General features: G+C 40.8%; 1 protein-coding gene across 2 annotated transcripts in view; it reads left to right on the top strand.

Moving 5' to 3' along the window:
• The window catches only part of LOC143036417 (uncharacterized), a 92,962-nt gene that overhangs the window by 28,756 nt on the left and 48,986 nt on the right, over positions 1-15,220 (top strand). For both annotated transcript variants that reach the window (XM_076203758.1, XM_076203757.1), the window contains exon 2: positions 2,751-3,066. In XM_076203758.1, the coding sequence (XP_076059873.1) occupies positions 2,818-3,066 (249 nt within the window). In that variant the 5' untranslated portion in view covers positions 2,751-2,817. The remainder of the gene's footprint in view (positions 1-2,750; positions 3,067-15,220) is intronic.

Here is a 15,220-nt window from a genome sequence, read left to right as displayed (position 1 = left end):
CAACAAAGATGGCACCAACACTCCAAATTGACATACGAACAAAGATTGGCCAAACTTGAACTACCAACCCTGTAACAAAGAAGAGAAAAAGGAGATCTACTAACCATCTGCATAATTATGAAAGGGATGGAAGTCCTCGATAGAGATGATTTACCAAAGTGAGATAAAAGAAAAACAAGAGGACATGAAAAAAAATGATAAAGGATAGTTACAGAAGAGATCTGAAAAAGAATATCTTCCCACACAGAGTGGAAGATATCTGGAACAAATTGAATGAGGAAACAGTGAGTGCAGAAACTATACAAGAATTGAAGATCAAGCTGTATGCTGAAAGATACAAAAGCGGGTCACTACGAGCTTAGCTCTCTTCCCATAAAATACAACTAGGTAAATACATCTTTCATTTTTCTCCATTTCTTCTAACCATCTCCAATCTCTGGTCTATAACCCCACATTCATCTCTTGCACCACCCCTTCCATGTATAAATTGAACAGCCATGGCAACATGACACATCCCTGGCAAAGTCCCACCTTTACCCCAAACCACTCACTCTCTCCATTTCCAATTCCAGCACAGGTTCTATCACTCTTGTAAAAAATCCATACCACTTCCAACAGCCCTCCTCCCATCCCATACATCTGCAATACCTCCCACAGTGCCCCCCATTCCTGTCATAAGCCCCTTCCAAATCTATAAAGGCCCCAAAAAATCTTTATCCTTTCCCAGAGCTCTCACAAATCTGCCTCACCACAAAAATCTGTTCCACACAACCCCTACCTGTCCTAAACTCACACTGCTCCTCACCAATTACTCCCTTCATTCCCCTCCCAATCCTCTCAATCAAAACCCTCCCAACCATACTCACCCCCCCCCCTCTCCTGCAAAGCGGAACCACACAGGCACCCCTCCAGTCCTCCAGCACTCTAAACCCCCCTAAACAAACGCCAAACAACCCCACCAGCCAGTCCACCATCACTGCACCTCCCTTACCTAGATTTTTTGCATGACACCCATCCAACCCAGGTGCCCCACCCACTCTCATCACTCCAACAACTGCTTTCATCTAATCTTGTCTTATTTCTCCTTTGTCCTCACTCATCACTGTCACCCTTGCAGACCCTCCCACCACAACCACCTTTCCCTCACACCTTCCCTCACACCCAACAACTCCTCCAAAATACTTCGCTCACCCTCCTCCCACTGCCGCCTTGTCCATTATCATCTCTCCATCTACATCTTTTACCTTTTTTCTACTCGAATTGCCTCCCCCTCCTCTCCCAATTTCCTTCCAAATCATCATTTTATTACTTTTAAAAAAAATTTACACTCTAACCCCATTTCATATCTGCTCCCCTTTGTGTCTTTTCCATTTTATGTTTCACTTCTCTTCTCCATTGTACATCTCATATGATTCCCTCATCCCATCTTGCAAGCAATGGCTAACCTCTTTGATACGATGATGCCTACATAGGCATCATGAAATGCTAGTGGGTATGCGAAGATGCCAGTGTTGGTGTCTTGATTATATTTTGTAGTTGTAGCTGAGTGATCCCCAAATTTAGTGAACTGGTTTGATCACATTTTTTTGTGTTTATTATCAATTAGAATGAAAGAGAAATGGATAGCTTTAGATACTTGAGGTTGCATGTGGCGGGAAAGGGAGGAGTGGAGGAGGAGGTACATTGTAGATTGAGAGAAGCAAGTAAATGCCTTGGGAGATTAGAAAGTGTAATGAGAAATAGACATTTGGGAATGGATGCAAAGAAGAGATTGTATGAAAGGGTGCTCGTGCTGACATCACTGTATGAGGCAGAGACATGGGACGTAAAAGAGGGAGAGTTTAAATGTGTTTGAGATGAAAGTATATGTAATAATAAACACAAAAAATGTGATCAAACCAGTTCACATAATCCAAGGGTAACTCATGTACAACTACAAAAAAATGTATAATCAAGACACAGACGCTGGCATCCTCATGTACCTCATGATGCCTATGTAGGAGTCATCGTTAAGTGTGGTGGCAAGTTCAGTATTGTTAATTTCCTTCAGTTATCCTCCTTAAGTCTTAGGATAGTCTTATTCTCTTCTATAAGTTTGTGGATGACTTCTCCATAGGGCATTGTTGTAACCAGATTGTGATTTCAAATCCCTGACCCTTTTTCAGTGGCATATAGTGTTTCATCTTCTATGGTAGAGATGTGAATGAGCATGGCAAGAAGCACATGTCCAATTTAAGGAATGATGAAAATGAAACCAAGTAGACACCTTAGCACTTGGTTCCCCAAGCAATCCACTTTAACAGGTCCACAAGATTAAACTAATAACATCCTATAAGATAATACAGACATCATCACAACATACACTAACATGCCATCAAGGAATATGAACCAAAACTCAGTACATAATATCTGGACCCACAAGTTCTTGTCAGTATGTCAAGTCCCTGCACTGAAAACCAGCCAATCAGTGGCAAGGACAGTCAGGACACCTTAGATTTGACACATGCTGCTTGCCACACTCATCAGTGCCTCTGCCATGGAAGAGATGATAACATTATAGTCCACAGAAGAAGGGTTAGGGACCCAGACCTGCAGTCTGGCTACAACAGTAACCTGTGGAGAGAATGACTAAGAATGACTAGAAGGAATTTCACCATGCTGAACTTGTCATCACATTTGATGAAACAGCTATATATATGTGTGTGTATATGTGTCACACATTGATTCATAGTATTTTTTTCTCAAAATAGGTGGCACACCATGGAGCAATGAAGACAAAAGTAGTTTGAGGGCAGAGGAGAACCTGTGCTGCCCACCATGCTGCCCTTTGCTAGTGGTACTGTGTCCATAGAACCTCAGTATGATGGTGTTATCATGCTCAGTGCTGAAGCTGTGCTCTTTAGTGATGCTAAGCCCCGGCCTGATGGACGCAAAGTCTACCATGTCTTTGAACGGACATTGTCAACTTCCACACGGGATGAAAACTTGCAGACAGAAGAGTTTTCGTCCACAAGGGAACAGCTGCTCTCACAGGCCAGGGAAGACAACCTACAAAATATTCAACAGGTACTGTATTGGGTATTGGCATTATTTTCAGTTTTTTCTTCCTTCACTTTTACTTCTTACTAAAATTACTTGCTGTACACAGTGTCCATAAGCTACCTACACATAGAGCCTGGAATAAGCATAAGCATAGAGCATAAGGAAACTTCTCAACATGCATGCCACACAATACAGCTTATCTATATACCAAGGGCTTCTTCCCCCTTATAAGGGAAGTAGCCAAGTTGAGGCACGCACCCACTTGCACCCATTCTACTATCATCAGAACTGTTAAATCAGACATAATACATAGTATTCATTAAACAAAGCCTTCACTACATGAAAGACCACCCACCAACACGCACAGACTTCAAACAGACCCCAGAACACTAATACAACACAATACACAATACCATTCCATTAATACCACCCAGCTATATCAACATGAGCAGACATTACATACAGTTCCCTCAGACAAGGGAGCTCTTGCTGGCATTGAGCTCAAGAGGAATTTTAATTACCCCCTTTCCAGTACACCTTTCTGAATTTAAGTTAAATAAAACAAGGATATTTCATCGTAGCAGACTTTGCTGCACCCACCATATAACACTTAAGACATACCAATGCAGACATGGTAACACATGCCTATTCAGCCTGGCTGCCTCACAATCTTACACATATTTATAGAATGTCCAGCACTGGCAACACACCCACAGGACCACAATATATCTTGGGTGGAGGACCTCTGGCAAGAGCCAGAGAGGGCAGTCATTTTCCTCAATGACTCACATTGAGGGCTTACCAATAACTTTGAATCCCCTTGTTTTGTTTCCCTCCTCCTCTTCCTTCTCATTCCTCACTCCTCAGATGGGGTATTGATTGTATACACTCTGTGCAGTCAATATTTTAGGGACTTCAGTGACATCTTAACCCTTAGCATATGAGGACACTGACATGTGTGTCCTATGGTGCAAGTTGGTAGATGAGGATGCTGGCATTGGTGTTCTCATTATATTTATTTTGTAGTCATGGTTGAGTGACCCTAGTGGTCTGTGGACAGGCTTGATCGCATTTTCTGTGGTTATCCACAGTCAGGGTGAAAGAGAACAAGAGAAAAGAAAATGTTACAGTTGTAACTTTATATCTTATAACATGCATATCGTGATATATCATCAAATCATTGTACATCAGGCAGCCTAACACTTGCATGTGAATATTCAACTCCTCTATAATTAAAAACTAGTCTCCACTCGGAAAAGAATAATGATCATTTATTTTCTACTGTTCCTCCATCCTCTTACCCTCCATAAATCTCTTTTTACCACTCTTCAGTGTGTGTTCAAAGATAGAAGCACGTGATATTAGTGACAATACTGAATTCTCTTCCTTGTCCCTTTGTGTTGGACATTGAAACACTTTAGGGATTTTAGTGACACTTATGGATCTGTCATACAACACTCGTGTATACATACAAGGTCTGTTAAAAAAAGTACACGGACTGATATCATAAAGCAAAATGTACTTTATTTAGAAGTTACAGATCTGGGTCCCCTTCAAAGTAATCTCCTCCCCAACGTATGCATTTATCCCAATGGTGTTTCCACTTGTTGAAACAGTCCTGGTATGCTTCTTTTGTAATGTCCTTCAGTTCCTTCGTCGCATTTGCCTTAATCTCTGGAATCGTCTCAAATCTTCTTCCTTTTAAGGGTCTTTTGAGTTTGGGGAACAAGAAAAAATTGTAAGGAGCAAGGTCAGGGGGTGGGGAAGAACAGCAATTGAGTGTTTGGCCAAAAACTCACGAGTTCTGAGGGCTGAATGGGCTGGAGCGTTGTCGTGATGGAAGAACCAGTCACCACTCCTCCACATTTCTGGCCTTTTGCGACAGATGGCATCCCTCAGACATTTCAGAACTTCAGTGTAGTAAGTCTGGTTCACTGTGGAGCCTTCAGGGAGGTACTCGTGGTGAACAACACCCTTAGTATCGAAGAAAACTGTCAGCATCACCTTGACCTTGGATATAACTTGGTGAGCTTTTTTGGGTCTGGGAGATGTTTCACTCATCCACTGGGACAATTGGACCTTCATTTCAATATCAAAACCATGAACCCACGATTCATCACCTGTTATGATCCAGGACAAGAAGTTTTCATCTTCTAAACGATCAAGCAGTTTCTGACAAACCTGACGCGATGGGCTTTTTGTTCATCCGTCATCAGGCATGGCACAAATTTTGCAGCAACACAGTGCATCTTCAATCTTTTTGTCAAAATCTTGTATCAAGATCCAACTGATATCTTCAGCAAGCTCCTTGACAGTCAGATGTCAAATTGCCCACACCAGGGTGTTTATTTTGTCGACGTGTGGGTCGTCGGTTGATGTGGAAGGACGTCCAGGATGCTCATCATCTTCAATGGACTGTCAACCATCCTTAAAATGCTCATGCCACTTAAAACATGCTGTACGCTTCATAGCAACATCACTGTAAGCCGTGATAAGCATAGCAAATGTTTCAGTCGCAGATTTTCCAAGTTTAACACAAAATTTCACAAAGTCATTGCTCCTTCACATCATTCATTCTGAAATTTGCCAAACAAAAAATCACACTTCACTAAAGACCGCGTAGCTAATACACAAATAAAGATATCAGCAATCGGGAAATGGCATCATAATCAGCTGATCTGTGAACCAAGCAACACCAAGCAGATTTCCCTGGAGCCAACTGGAGCCATGCAATTCATACAGTCAGCATATTTTTTTAACAGGGCTCGTACATATTCTAAAGGCTTTTTTCCCCCATATAAGGGAGGTAGCCAAAAAACAAAGGCATAAAAACCACTCCCACCCATTCCATCCCTAACATACTCCACTCCCCTCCACCCTCTTCCCTCCCTCATATCTAGGCACCTGGATGACAGGTCATCCCTGCATCTCGCCCACTGCCCTGGGTCAGAAGCAGTGTCACAAAACACATCACTTCACAGCAAGGCAGCTTCATTTAATCGGCGACCCCCCTCTTCTTTCCACTCATGCAGAAAAGGAGAAGACAGGGAGAAATCCCTTTGTGCTGCGTCAATTTATTTCTCACACATACTCCCTCACCCCCCTCCCCCAGCCCCTACCCATTCCACCTCATGCATCACAGCATCATCCATACACAGCCATTCTCCGTTTATCCCTGTCTTCTGTCGTCTCCCATCCTTCCTCAACAGACATTCCCCTCTTTCCCAATGCCCCTTTTACCCCATCCATCCATCTCATCCTAGGTCAACCCCTCATGTTCATTCCTTCCACCTCTGCCTTCCACACTTCTTTTCCTAGTCTTTCTTCACTCTTTCCATGTGTACAAACCATCCCAATACTCTTTCATCAACCCTGTCTCCCAACTCTCTTTCCACCCCCTGTTCTCCTCCTCACTTCCTCATTTCTCTATCCAGTCAAGTAACCCCTATCATACTTCTCAGGCACCTCATCTCAAACACATTCAGACTACTCTCTTCTTCTCTTATGTTCCAATGTTCCATGTTTCTGCCCTGTACAGTGCTGTCAGTTTAATCACTCCTTCATACAATCTCTTAGCATCCATTCCCAAATGTCTATATCTCATTACACTTTTTAACCCCCGCAAGGCATTTACTTGCTGCTCTCAATCTACATTCTACCTCCATCCTCACTCCTTTCCCACCACATTCGCACCCAAGTATCTAAAAATATCCACATCCTCCATTCTCTCTCCCTTAATACTCACTTCCAGTCTGCTGCCACTCTCTCCCCTTATACATCTCATCACCTTACTTTTATCCATATTTATCTTCAACTTCCTTCTTTCACACACCTTTCCAAACTCTGTCACTAACTTCCTCAATCCCTCCTCTCATCCTGCCACAAGCACAGTGTTGTCAGCAAACAACAACCGGCTTATCTCCCTCTTTTCTCCATTTTCTTTAACCGTCTCCAATCCCTGACCCACTACCCTTGCACCACTACCCTTGCACCACCCCATCCATGTATGAATTGAACAGCCAGGGCAACATAACACATCCCTGACAAAGTCACACCTTTACCTCAAACCATTCATTCTCTCCATTTTTAATCCTGACACACGCTCCACTACTCTCGTAAAATCTCTTGAGTGCTCATAACAGCTTTCCTCCTATCCCATATATGTGCAATACCTCCCACTGTGCCTTCCTTTCTACTGTGTCATAAGTCTTTTCCAAATACATAAAAGCCCAAAATTCATCCTTACCTTTTCCTATAGCTTTTTCACATATCTGTCTTACCACAAAAATCTAATCTACGCAACCCCTACCTGTCCTAAACCTATACTGTTCCTCACCAGTCACTCCCTCTGTTCCTCTCCTAATCCTTTCAATCAAGACCCTTCTATAAGCCTTCCCAACTACATTTAACAAGCTGGTCCCTCTGAAACTACTACACTCACACCTGTCCCCTTTTCCCTTGTAAAGTGGAACTATACAGGCATTCCTCCAGTCCTCCGGCACTCTACCCTCTCTTAAACAAACATTAAATAACCTCATGAGCCAGTCCACCATCACTGTACCTCCTTTTTTTGAGACATTCTGTATGACATCCATCCAACCCAGGTGCCTTACCTGCTCTCATCATCTTAACAACTGCCTTCACTTCATCTTTCCCTATTTCTCCTCCATTTTCCTCACTCATCACGGTCATTTTCTTAGCGCTTCCCACTGCAACTACCTTTCCCTCCCTATCCTCCCTCACATTTAGCAACTCCCTAAAATACTCTGCCCATCTTCCTCTTACTGCCTTCTCTTCCATTATCATCTCTCCATCTGCATCATTTACCTTTTCTTCTCTACTTGATTCGTCTCTTCATCTCTTAATTTCTTTCCAAAGCATTTTTTTTATTACTGCCAAAATTTTCTGTCGTACTCTTACCCCATTTCATATCTGCTCTCCTCTTTGCCTCCTTTATCTTATGCTTTACTTCTCTTTTCTTTGTATCTCTCATATGATTTCCTCATCCAATTTTGTAACCAATCTGTGAAAGATTGCTTCTCTTCTACAACCTTAGCTTCCTCATCCCACCACTCACTACCCTTCCTTCTATTTCCTCCCATCCTCCTTGTTCCACACACCAATTTTGCACACCTTGTGACTCCCTCCTTGAACCATCCCCATTCCTCCTCCAGTCCTAGTTCTACTTTATCCCTCACTCCCTCCCACTCCTCTCTCAACTTCTTGTACTCCTCCTTTTCTTTCTCATTTAAGCAGTTCACTCAAAGCACCTCCCTACCTTTTGTCCTTTTCCTCTTTCTCCATGTATTCTCCACTCACAACTTACCTTCCACCAAAAAATGATCTGATATTCCCACACTTTCTCCCCTTAGAATGTGTACATCCTTAACTCTTTCTACTATACTCCTGGTTACCACTATATAGTCCATTAATGCTCTATCTACCACCCTTCTATCCACCACCCTGTCCCATGTGTACTTATGCTTGACTTTCTTCCTAAACACTGTATTTGCCATTATCAACTCTCCATTATCAACTCTCCACCATCAACTCTCCACTACAAATTTTTCCTGGAACTCCACACTTCCCAACCACTCTGTCTATTGGTCCATTTCCTACCCTAGCATTAAGGTCTCCCAATACCACTACATTGACATCTCTCCCTAATCCCTCTATGCACTCATTTAAATCCATCCAAAAATCCTCCCTTTCCTCTACTCTCTGCTGACTACCAGGCCCATATATACTTACAAAAACCCACATCTCCCTTCCCAGTTTCACCGTCATCCACATTAACCTTGAAGAAACCTCCTTCCACTCCACTACACATTTACCTATCTTGTCACTAGTATAGCCACCCCTTCTCTCCCTCAACCTCTCTTCTCTCCTGAGAACCTCCAAACTCACACTTGCCCCTCCCTCTCAACTTAGTTTCACTCAATGCCAACGCATCCATCTTTCTTCTCACAAACATACTGCCTATCTCTTCCCTTTTACTCTCATCTATACCACATCCATTAAAAGACCTAAACCTTAGGGTACTGGTTGGAAAACTCCTAGACCCTCTTATGCCTTCACCTTTTTATATATATATATATATATATATATATATATATATATATATATATATTGTAGTAATTAATTTATTACAAAGGCGAACGTTAGAGAACTTACCTGGTTGAGTTCTCTAACTAATCGTCAGAAATGAATAGTATTCTTGAGGCTTCAATGTCTGTAGAAATCATTAGCCGAGGTTTGATTGCCTTTTGGTACCAGGGTTAAAGCTTGTCTGGCGTTCAGTTGACTCAACTTAGTCTTGTATGGCTGGAATTCTTACGAGCCTTCAAAACGGCTTCGAAGCCACGGGACAATTGATACTTCAAGTAAGTTCTCAAGTTCCCGATTTGTTAATCAAATTACAACATAGGCTTAAATAAATAATAAAGAGGGAGGGGAGTTTAATAGTATTAATTAAAATTACGATAGTGTGGTACGAAGTTACAGGAAAGATTCCCGATTCGAAAATTAAACAAGCTTTCGGGAAATTGCCATAGCTCAAGGTAAACAATGCCATTCCCATAACAACAATTACCACAGCCTCCCCAACAACAAAAAGAAAGTGTTTAAAAAATATAACACTTTCGAACAAAATTTATAACAAGTTTTTGCTTGCTAGAGACCTTACTAGGTCTCTAGAGGCCAGTGCAGTCCCACGAGTTAGCCTCACAGAGGTAGGTTCCTGAGAGACACAATCGTCTTGTAAAGAGTTAACCTCCTCTGTGTCTGAGACCTCTTCAAAGGGTTCAGACTCTCTAGCCTGAACATTAGGAACCCCAGGGGATTCATCCTCAAGACTGGAACCCAACTCAGCATGGAGCTCTAGAGGGATTGAAAGTTTCATATTCACTTTAATAGTTTCCATCAGGCTTAACGTCAGAGACTACGCATCACCTTGTCTTGGTCAGGAAAAATTTCCACAATACAAACTAAGGGCCAGAAGGGTCTGGTCTTGAAGGGGAGTTTCAAAAAGGCAATATCTCCCTTTTCCCAGCTTCTAGAACTGTGATATGCAGCTCTATCCCTTTCCCTTAAGCTGACCAAGTACTCTGTCAACCATCGTTTCTTGAACTCTTCATAGAAATAATCCCTACAGTCCATAACCAAGTTGAGAAGAGAAGGGTAGTCTTCTCCTGATTCCCATTCAGGGACTTGTTCCAAGTCTCCAAACATCAAGGAAGGAAAGGTCCTTCCAATAAGAAAATTATTTGGGGTAATAACATCTACCTCATTTTCACAAGAACGATAAGTTAGTGGTCTATTGTTCAAAATTTTTTGAACATCAGACAAAAGAGTGGTAATCTCTGCCAGGGAAGGAACAGACCTACCCAATACCTTATACAAACATTGTTTCACTATCTGTATTAACCTTTCCCAAGTGGCACCATACCAAGCAGCATAAACAGGAATGGTTCTATGCTGAACAGGGGAAGTTTTAAATTTCTCTTCGAATTCAGAAGATAAAAGTTGTTCAATAACATTTCCTGCTTGAACAAAAGATTTAGCATTGTCAGAATAAACAGCAGAAGGAATATTATACCTGTTAGCAAACCTAACAAAAGCCCAAAATAAACTCAGGAGTGGACATAGTATTCACAACTTCTAAATGAACTGCTCTAGTATTGAAACATGTGAAGATAAGAATGTATATTTTAACCTTCTCTCCAGTCCTGTCTCTAACCCATAAATGCCCTGTGTAGTCTACACCAGTATGGGCAAAGGGCACACTTAAATTCACCCTAGAGGCAGGTAAAGAGGAAGGAGAAGGATAATTAACTGCACGGGAATTGTATTTCCTACAAACTATACAATCCTTCAAAATGCTTAATACAGCTTGTCTGGCCTTAAGTATCCAGAATCCGTGCATACGAAGGAAATTAAGTGTGGCTTGTAGTCCCATGTGCATAACTTGACAATGAGCAAAGAAAATTAGGATCTTAGTTAAATGATGAGATTTGGACAAGAGAAGGGGATTGACAACCTCATATTTGAGGTTAATGTTCTTGTCAATTCTGCCCTTGGACCTAATCAAACCATTCTTGTCCAAGTACAAGTTCATTTGACTTACCAAAGGAGGTACGTCATTAGTGTTGGAATTCTGCAAATAAGCCAATTCAGCAGGAAAGGAATCCCTTTGCATAATACTCATCAAATAATTAGATGCTGCCTTAACAGGGTCAGCATTAGACTTCTTGAACAGAAAGACAGCCTTAAAAATCAAAGAAGTGTGATGAAGTTTACTATAGGAAGAAAACTTAGAGACATCTATTAGAGGAGGAGTGTCAACTTGTACAACAGCAGCATTGACAATGTCTCCCTTGAAACAGGAGAGAATACATCCCAAGTGACCCTTTGGCCAAGTATGAGGAGGCCACAGCAACCATTCAGGTCCATAAACCCACCAATTACATTTTTCCTTGAACACCTTAGCACTACAAGGTTTAGTTAGGAAATCAGCCATATTATGTTCAGAAGGAACATAAGTAAAGGAAATGGGTGTGAACTTGGCCTTGAAAATTTCCAAAAGATTGGAAATTTCCTTCAATCTATTATTGAAAAATATATTTTTCTTAGGAGCCTTGTTGATCAGGATCCAAGAAAGGGCAACTTGACTATCAACAAAAAGAACCACTGATTCAACCAGTGGGGCAGCCACCAGTCTTTCCTCAAAAATAGTGTTGAGGCATTTCAAAGATAGAAAAGTTGCCATAAGCTCCAAAGACGGTAAAGTTCTGTGTCTAATAGGAGCCATCTTGACCTTGGCAAATAGAAGAGAGGTATTAGACTCCTTTAATTCTCTTCCTTCTTCCCCTACATATATGGCACATCCATAGGCTTCCTTGGAAGCATCAGCAAATACAAACAATTTAAAGGGAAATTCTGTACAAAAGGTTTTCCTTTTAAAGGATAGGTTATTAACCTCCCTAAAATTTTCACATAACTTGTTCCATCTAACAAGTATCTCTCTATCCAATTTCCAATCCCAATCCACCATCTTTTGGCACATCTCTCTAATAAGGATTTTTCCATGCAAGAGCACAGGAGAGAAAAACCCTAAAGGATCAAATACAGAAGACAAGGAAGACAAAACTTGTCTTTTGGTCGAGGCATTCTTGTCAAGGGAAACATCCTTGATTCTCAAAGTATCATGATCCTTATTATAAATATAACCCAAGACTTTAACCTCCTCTTTATTGCAAACTACTTCTTGATCAAGAACAGAAAGAACAGAAGTCGAATTGCATGTCCACTCCCTGAGAGGTAAACCTCCATTGAGCATGATCTCATTAATCTTCTCGACCATTGCAGGGAGGGAACAAAGCTCGTTGGTAGTGTAGACCAAATTGTCTACATAAAATTTATCCTTTATTAAGGAGGCAGTTAGAGAGTCAGGCTGCAAAGAAAGATGGTGTTGGATAATGAAATTTAGAATGAAAGGAGAGCAAATGAAGCCAAAAATGATAGTATTATACCTGAAGGGTATATACTGGTCGTTAATCCTCCTGAAAAAACAGAACCTGTTACGATCAGCCTCATCCTTCAAACGGATCTGCAAGAAGGCTTTCATAACATCAGCCAAAATGACATGATTATTGGTCCGGAAATACAACAAGAGAGAAGGTTGTTCATCAAGTCAACTCCCGGGAATGCAGCTTCATTTAAGGAAGGAGCTTTTCCGACTTTGAAAGAACAATTGAAAACTGGCCTTTTTCTAGAAGTGGAAAGATCATCATCCTTCAACACATGTCTATGGGGTATAAAGATTTGTCCAGGGCCTCTTTTAGTTACTGGCTCAATAATACCCAAGGCCTTTTGCTGGTCAAACACAGCTTCATAATCCTCTCTAAGCCCCTTTTGCTCAAGTTTGTCATAAACCCTTTGAGCTACAGCTAGAGATATCTTAAGGTTAGAGGGAACAAGTTCCACCAAATCCTTTTTCCATGGGATCTTCACATAGTAATGTCCATTCTTGAAGGAAATAGACTGTTTAAATTCATCAATGTGTAAATTATCAATATCCGGGGTCTATCTTTAATACCAATGGACTCTAAAGAATAGAAATTGTCAAGACCATGTTCAACATTAGAATTAATAAAGACTTCCTGCGAAGGATCAAATTGAGAACTTACAGGTTCTAAACAGAAGTTGACAAGAAACTTTTCTTTGCCTAACCTTTTGGGAGGAAAATATTCAACAGTCTTATAAGACTGAGTAAGGGAAGAGGCTTTCTCAGTTTTCTTTAGAGAAACTCCATTGGTCTTGAAGGAAGAATTATAGAAAACAAGTGAATCTCCATGATATTCCTCTCAGCAATTATAAGAATCCACTCCAAGGTCAGAGTCTGGTTTTATCCTCAAAGGCCTCTCCTTGCATTTGAAACTATCAACGTCTTGGATTTCATTAGAGGGCATTTCAGGAATCCCCCTTATCATTCTCTTTAAGTAGAAAGGCTTCTCACTAGGAGGGATATATTGAGCCCCAGTCCCATATGGAATGTAACCATTAGCAAGTTTGATAACCTTGCATGACGGGCTACCATACAAGGGGGCACTTTCAATTGAAAAGTTAGAGAAGTTTTGAAGAATATCGTTGCCAAGGATCCCTAAAACGTTCAGTTGGTCTCCCTTCACTTTTGGAAAACTTGGCGAGACAAAAAATTGGTGATTATTCATACTAAGTAGTAGAGAAGATAAGGAAGGAATTTGTAAGGACAAGTTGAATCCTTCAATGGCAAAGAACAAACTTTTGGAAAACTTGGCGAGACAAAAAAATTGGTGATTATTCATACTAAGTAGTATAGAAGATAAGGAAGGAATTTGTAAGGACAAGTTGAATACTTCAGTGGCAAAGAACAAACTAAACAAATTCATCCCTGAAGGGAGTTTTAAGTTAGCAGTGTAGTTAAAACCTCTTTTATTCATTAGAGGTAAACCAAAGGAAGAAACTAACTTGTCCATAAGAGGACTTAAACAAGGTCCAACTTTGTCCTCTACAAATTCCTTATTAATGATAGAAAACTGTGCTCCAGTGTCCAACAAAAAGAGACATTGGGCAGTTCTCTTTCCTCTGCTAATAGGAAGGGAGACCAAAGGAACAATGGAATCTGTTGAATTATGAAAATTAAACACTTTCCCTTCAGAAAGTGGTATCTTATAAGCCATAGGACACATGGCTCCATGGTGCTCGGGTTTGTTGCAAACAAAACATTTGTAAGGCAGAGCAGCCTTTAACCCAGGGCATTCCAAAGAACCATGTCCATGATTTAGGCATCTATTGCACAGTCCTAACTGAGATGCTCTAGCTTTCCTGTGCTCAAGGGTTTTATATGAAGTACACTTCGAACTAGCATGGTCGAAAGCGGGGCAAAATTTACATCTACTAATAGACTTCTTAATGGGATTAGAATTGGCCATAAAGGAGCCATCAACTCCCTTAATGGAATCAACTGGTTTTTTCAAGGAAATTTCCTTGAAAGCAAGGGAGCTGGTAGTGAGGCTTCTTTTAGGTTTGACACCAAGATCATCTGATCCCATTTTGAGTCTAACCAAAACTGACTGGTAAACTTCCTTGATTTGGTTAAAATTGGGGTAATTAGAATTAATCACAGAGACAATTCAATAAGAAAAAATTTAGGCAATTTAATTAAAATTAATTTACTTATTAAGAGGAGGCCCTCGCTTCCTGGCCTAGTGAAATCTACCCCAATTCCCTTAAGGTCTTGTAGCTTGGAATCTACAGACCTAATGTAACTTTCAAGGTCTCTCAAGAGTGAGGCCTCTGGTGCATTGATAATGGAAATCAACACCTTATCAAGAATTTCTTCCTTGTTGAAATATAACTCATCAAGAAGAAGGAAAGCAGAGTCAAAACTTGAATCATCCACTGGTAAGTTCTCTACTAAATGGAAAGCCTCCCCTCTGAGGTATCCCTTCAAATAAATTAACTTCTGACTATTAGTCAGATTGGGGATACCAGCTGAGGCATTCAGAAAACCCTTTTTAAAGTTTAAATAAGCAAAAGGATTGCTAGAATTGTTCTCAAAATGTTGAAGAATAATAGGAGGAAGAGGAAGTTTTACAGAATTATCAGTGGACGTGTTTAGTTTTTCACCTATTTGAGA

The sequence above is a fragment of the Oratosquilla oratoria genome, chromosome 20 (assembly GCF_046742065.1).
Source record: "Oratosquilla oratoria isolate Oo_2021 chromosome 20, ASM4674206v1, whole genome shotgun sequence".
NCBI classification, from domain to species: Eukaryota; Metazoa; Arthropoda; class Malacostraca; order Stomatopoda; family Squillidae; genus Oratosquilla; species Oratosquilla oratoria.
The sequence above is the reverse complement of the archived record's forward strand: the minus strand, read 5'-3'. Positions and strand labels throughout refer to the sequence as shown.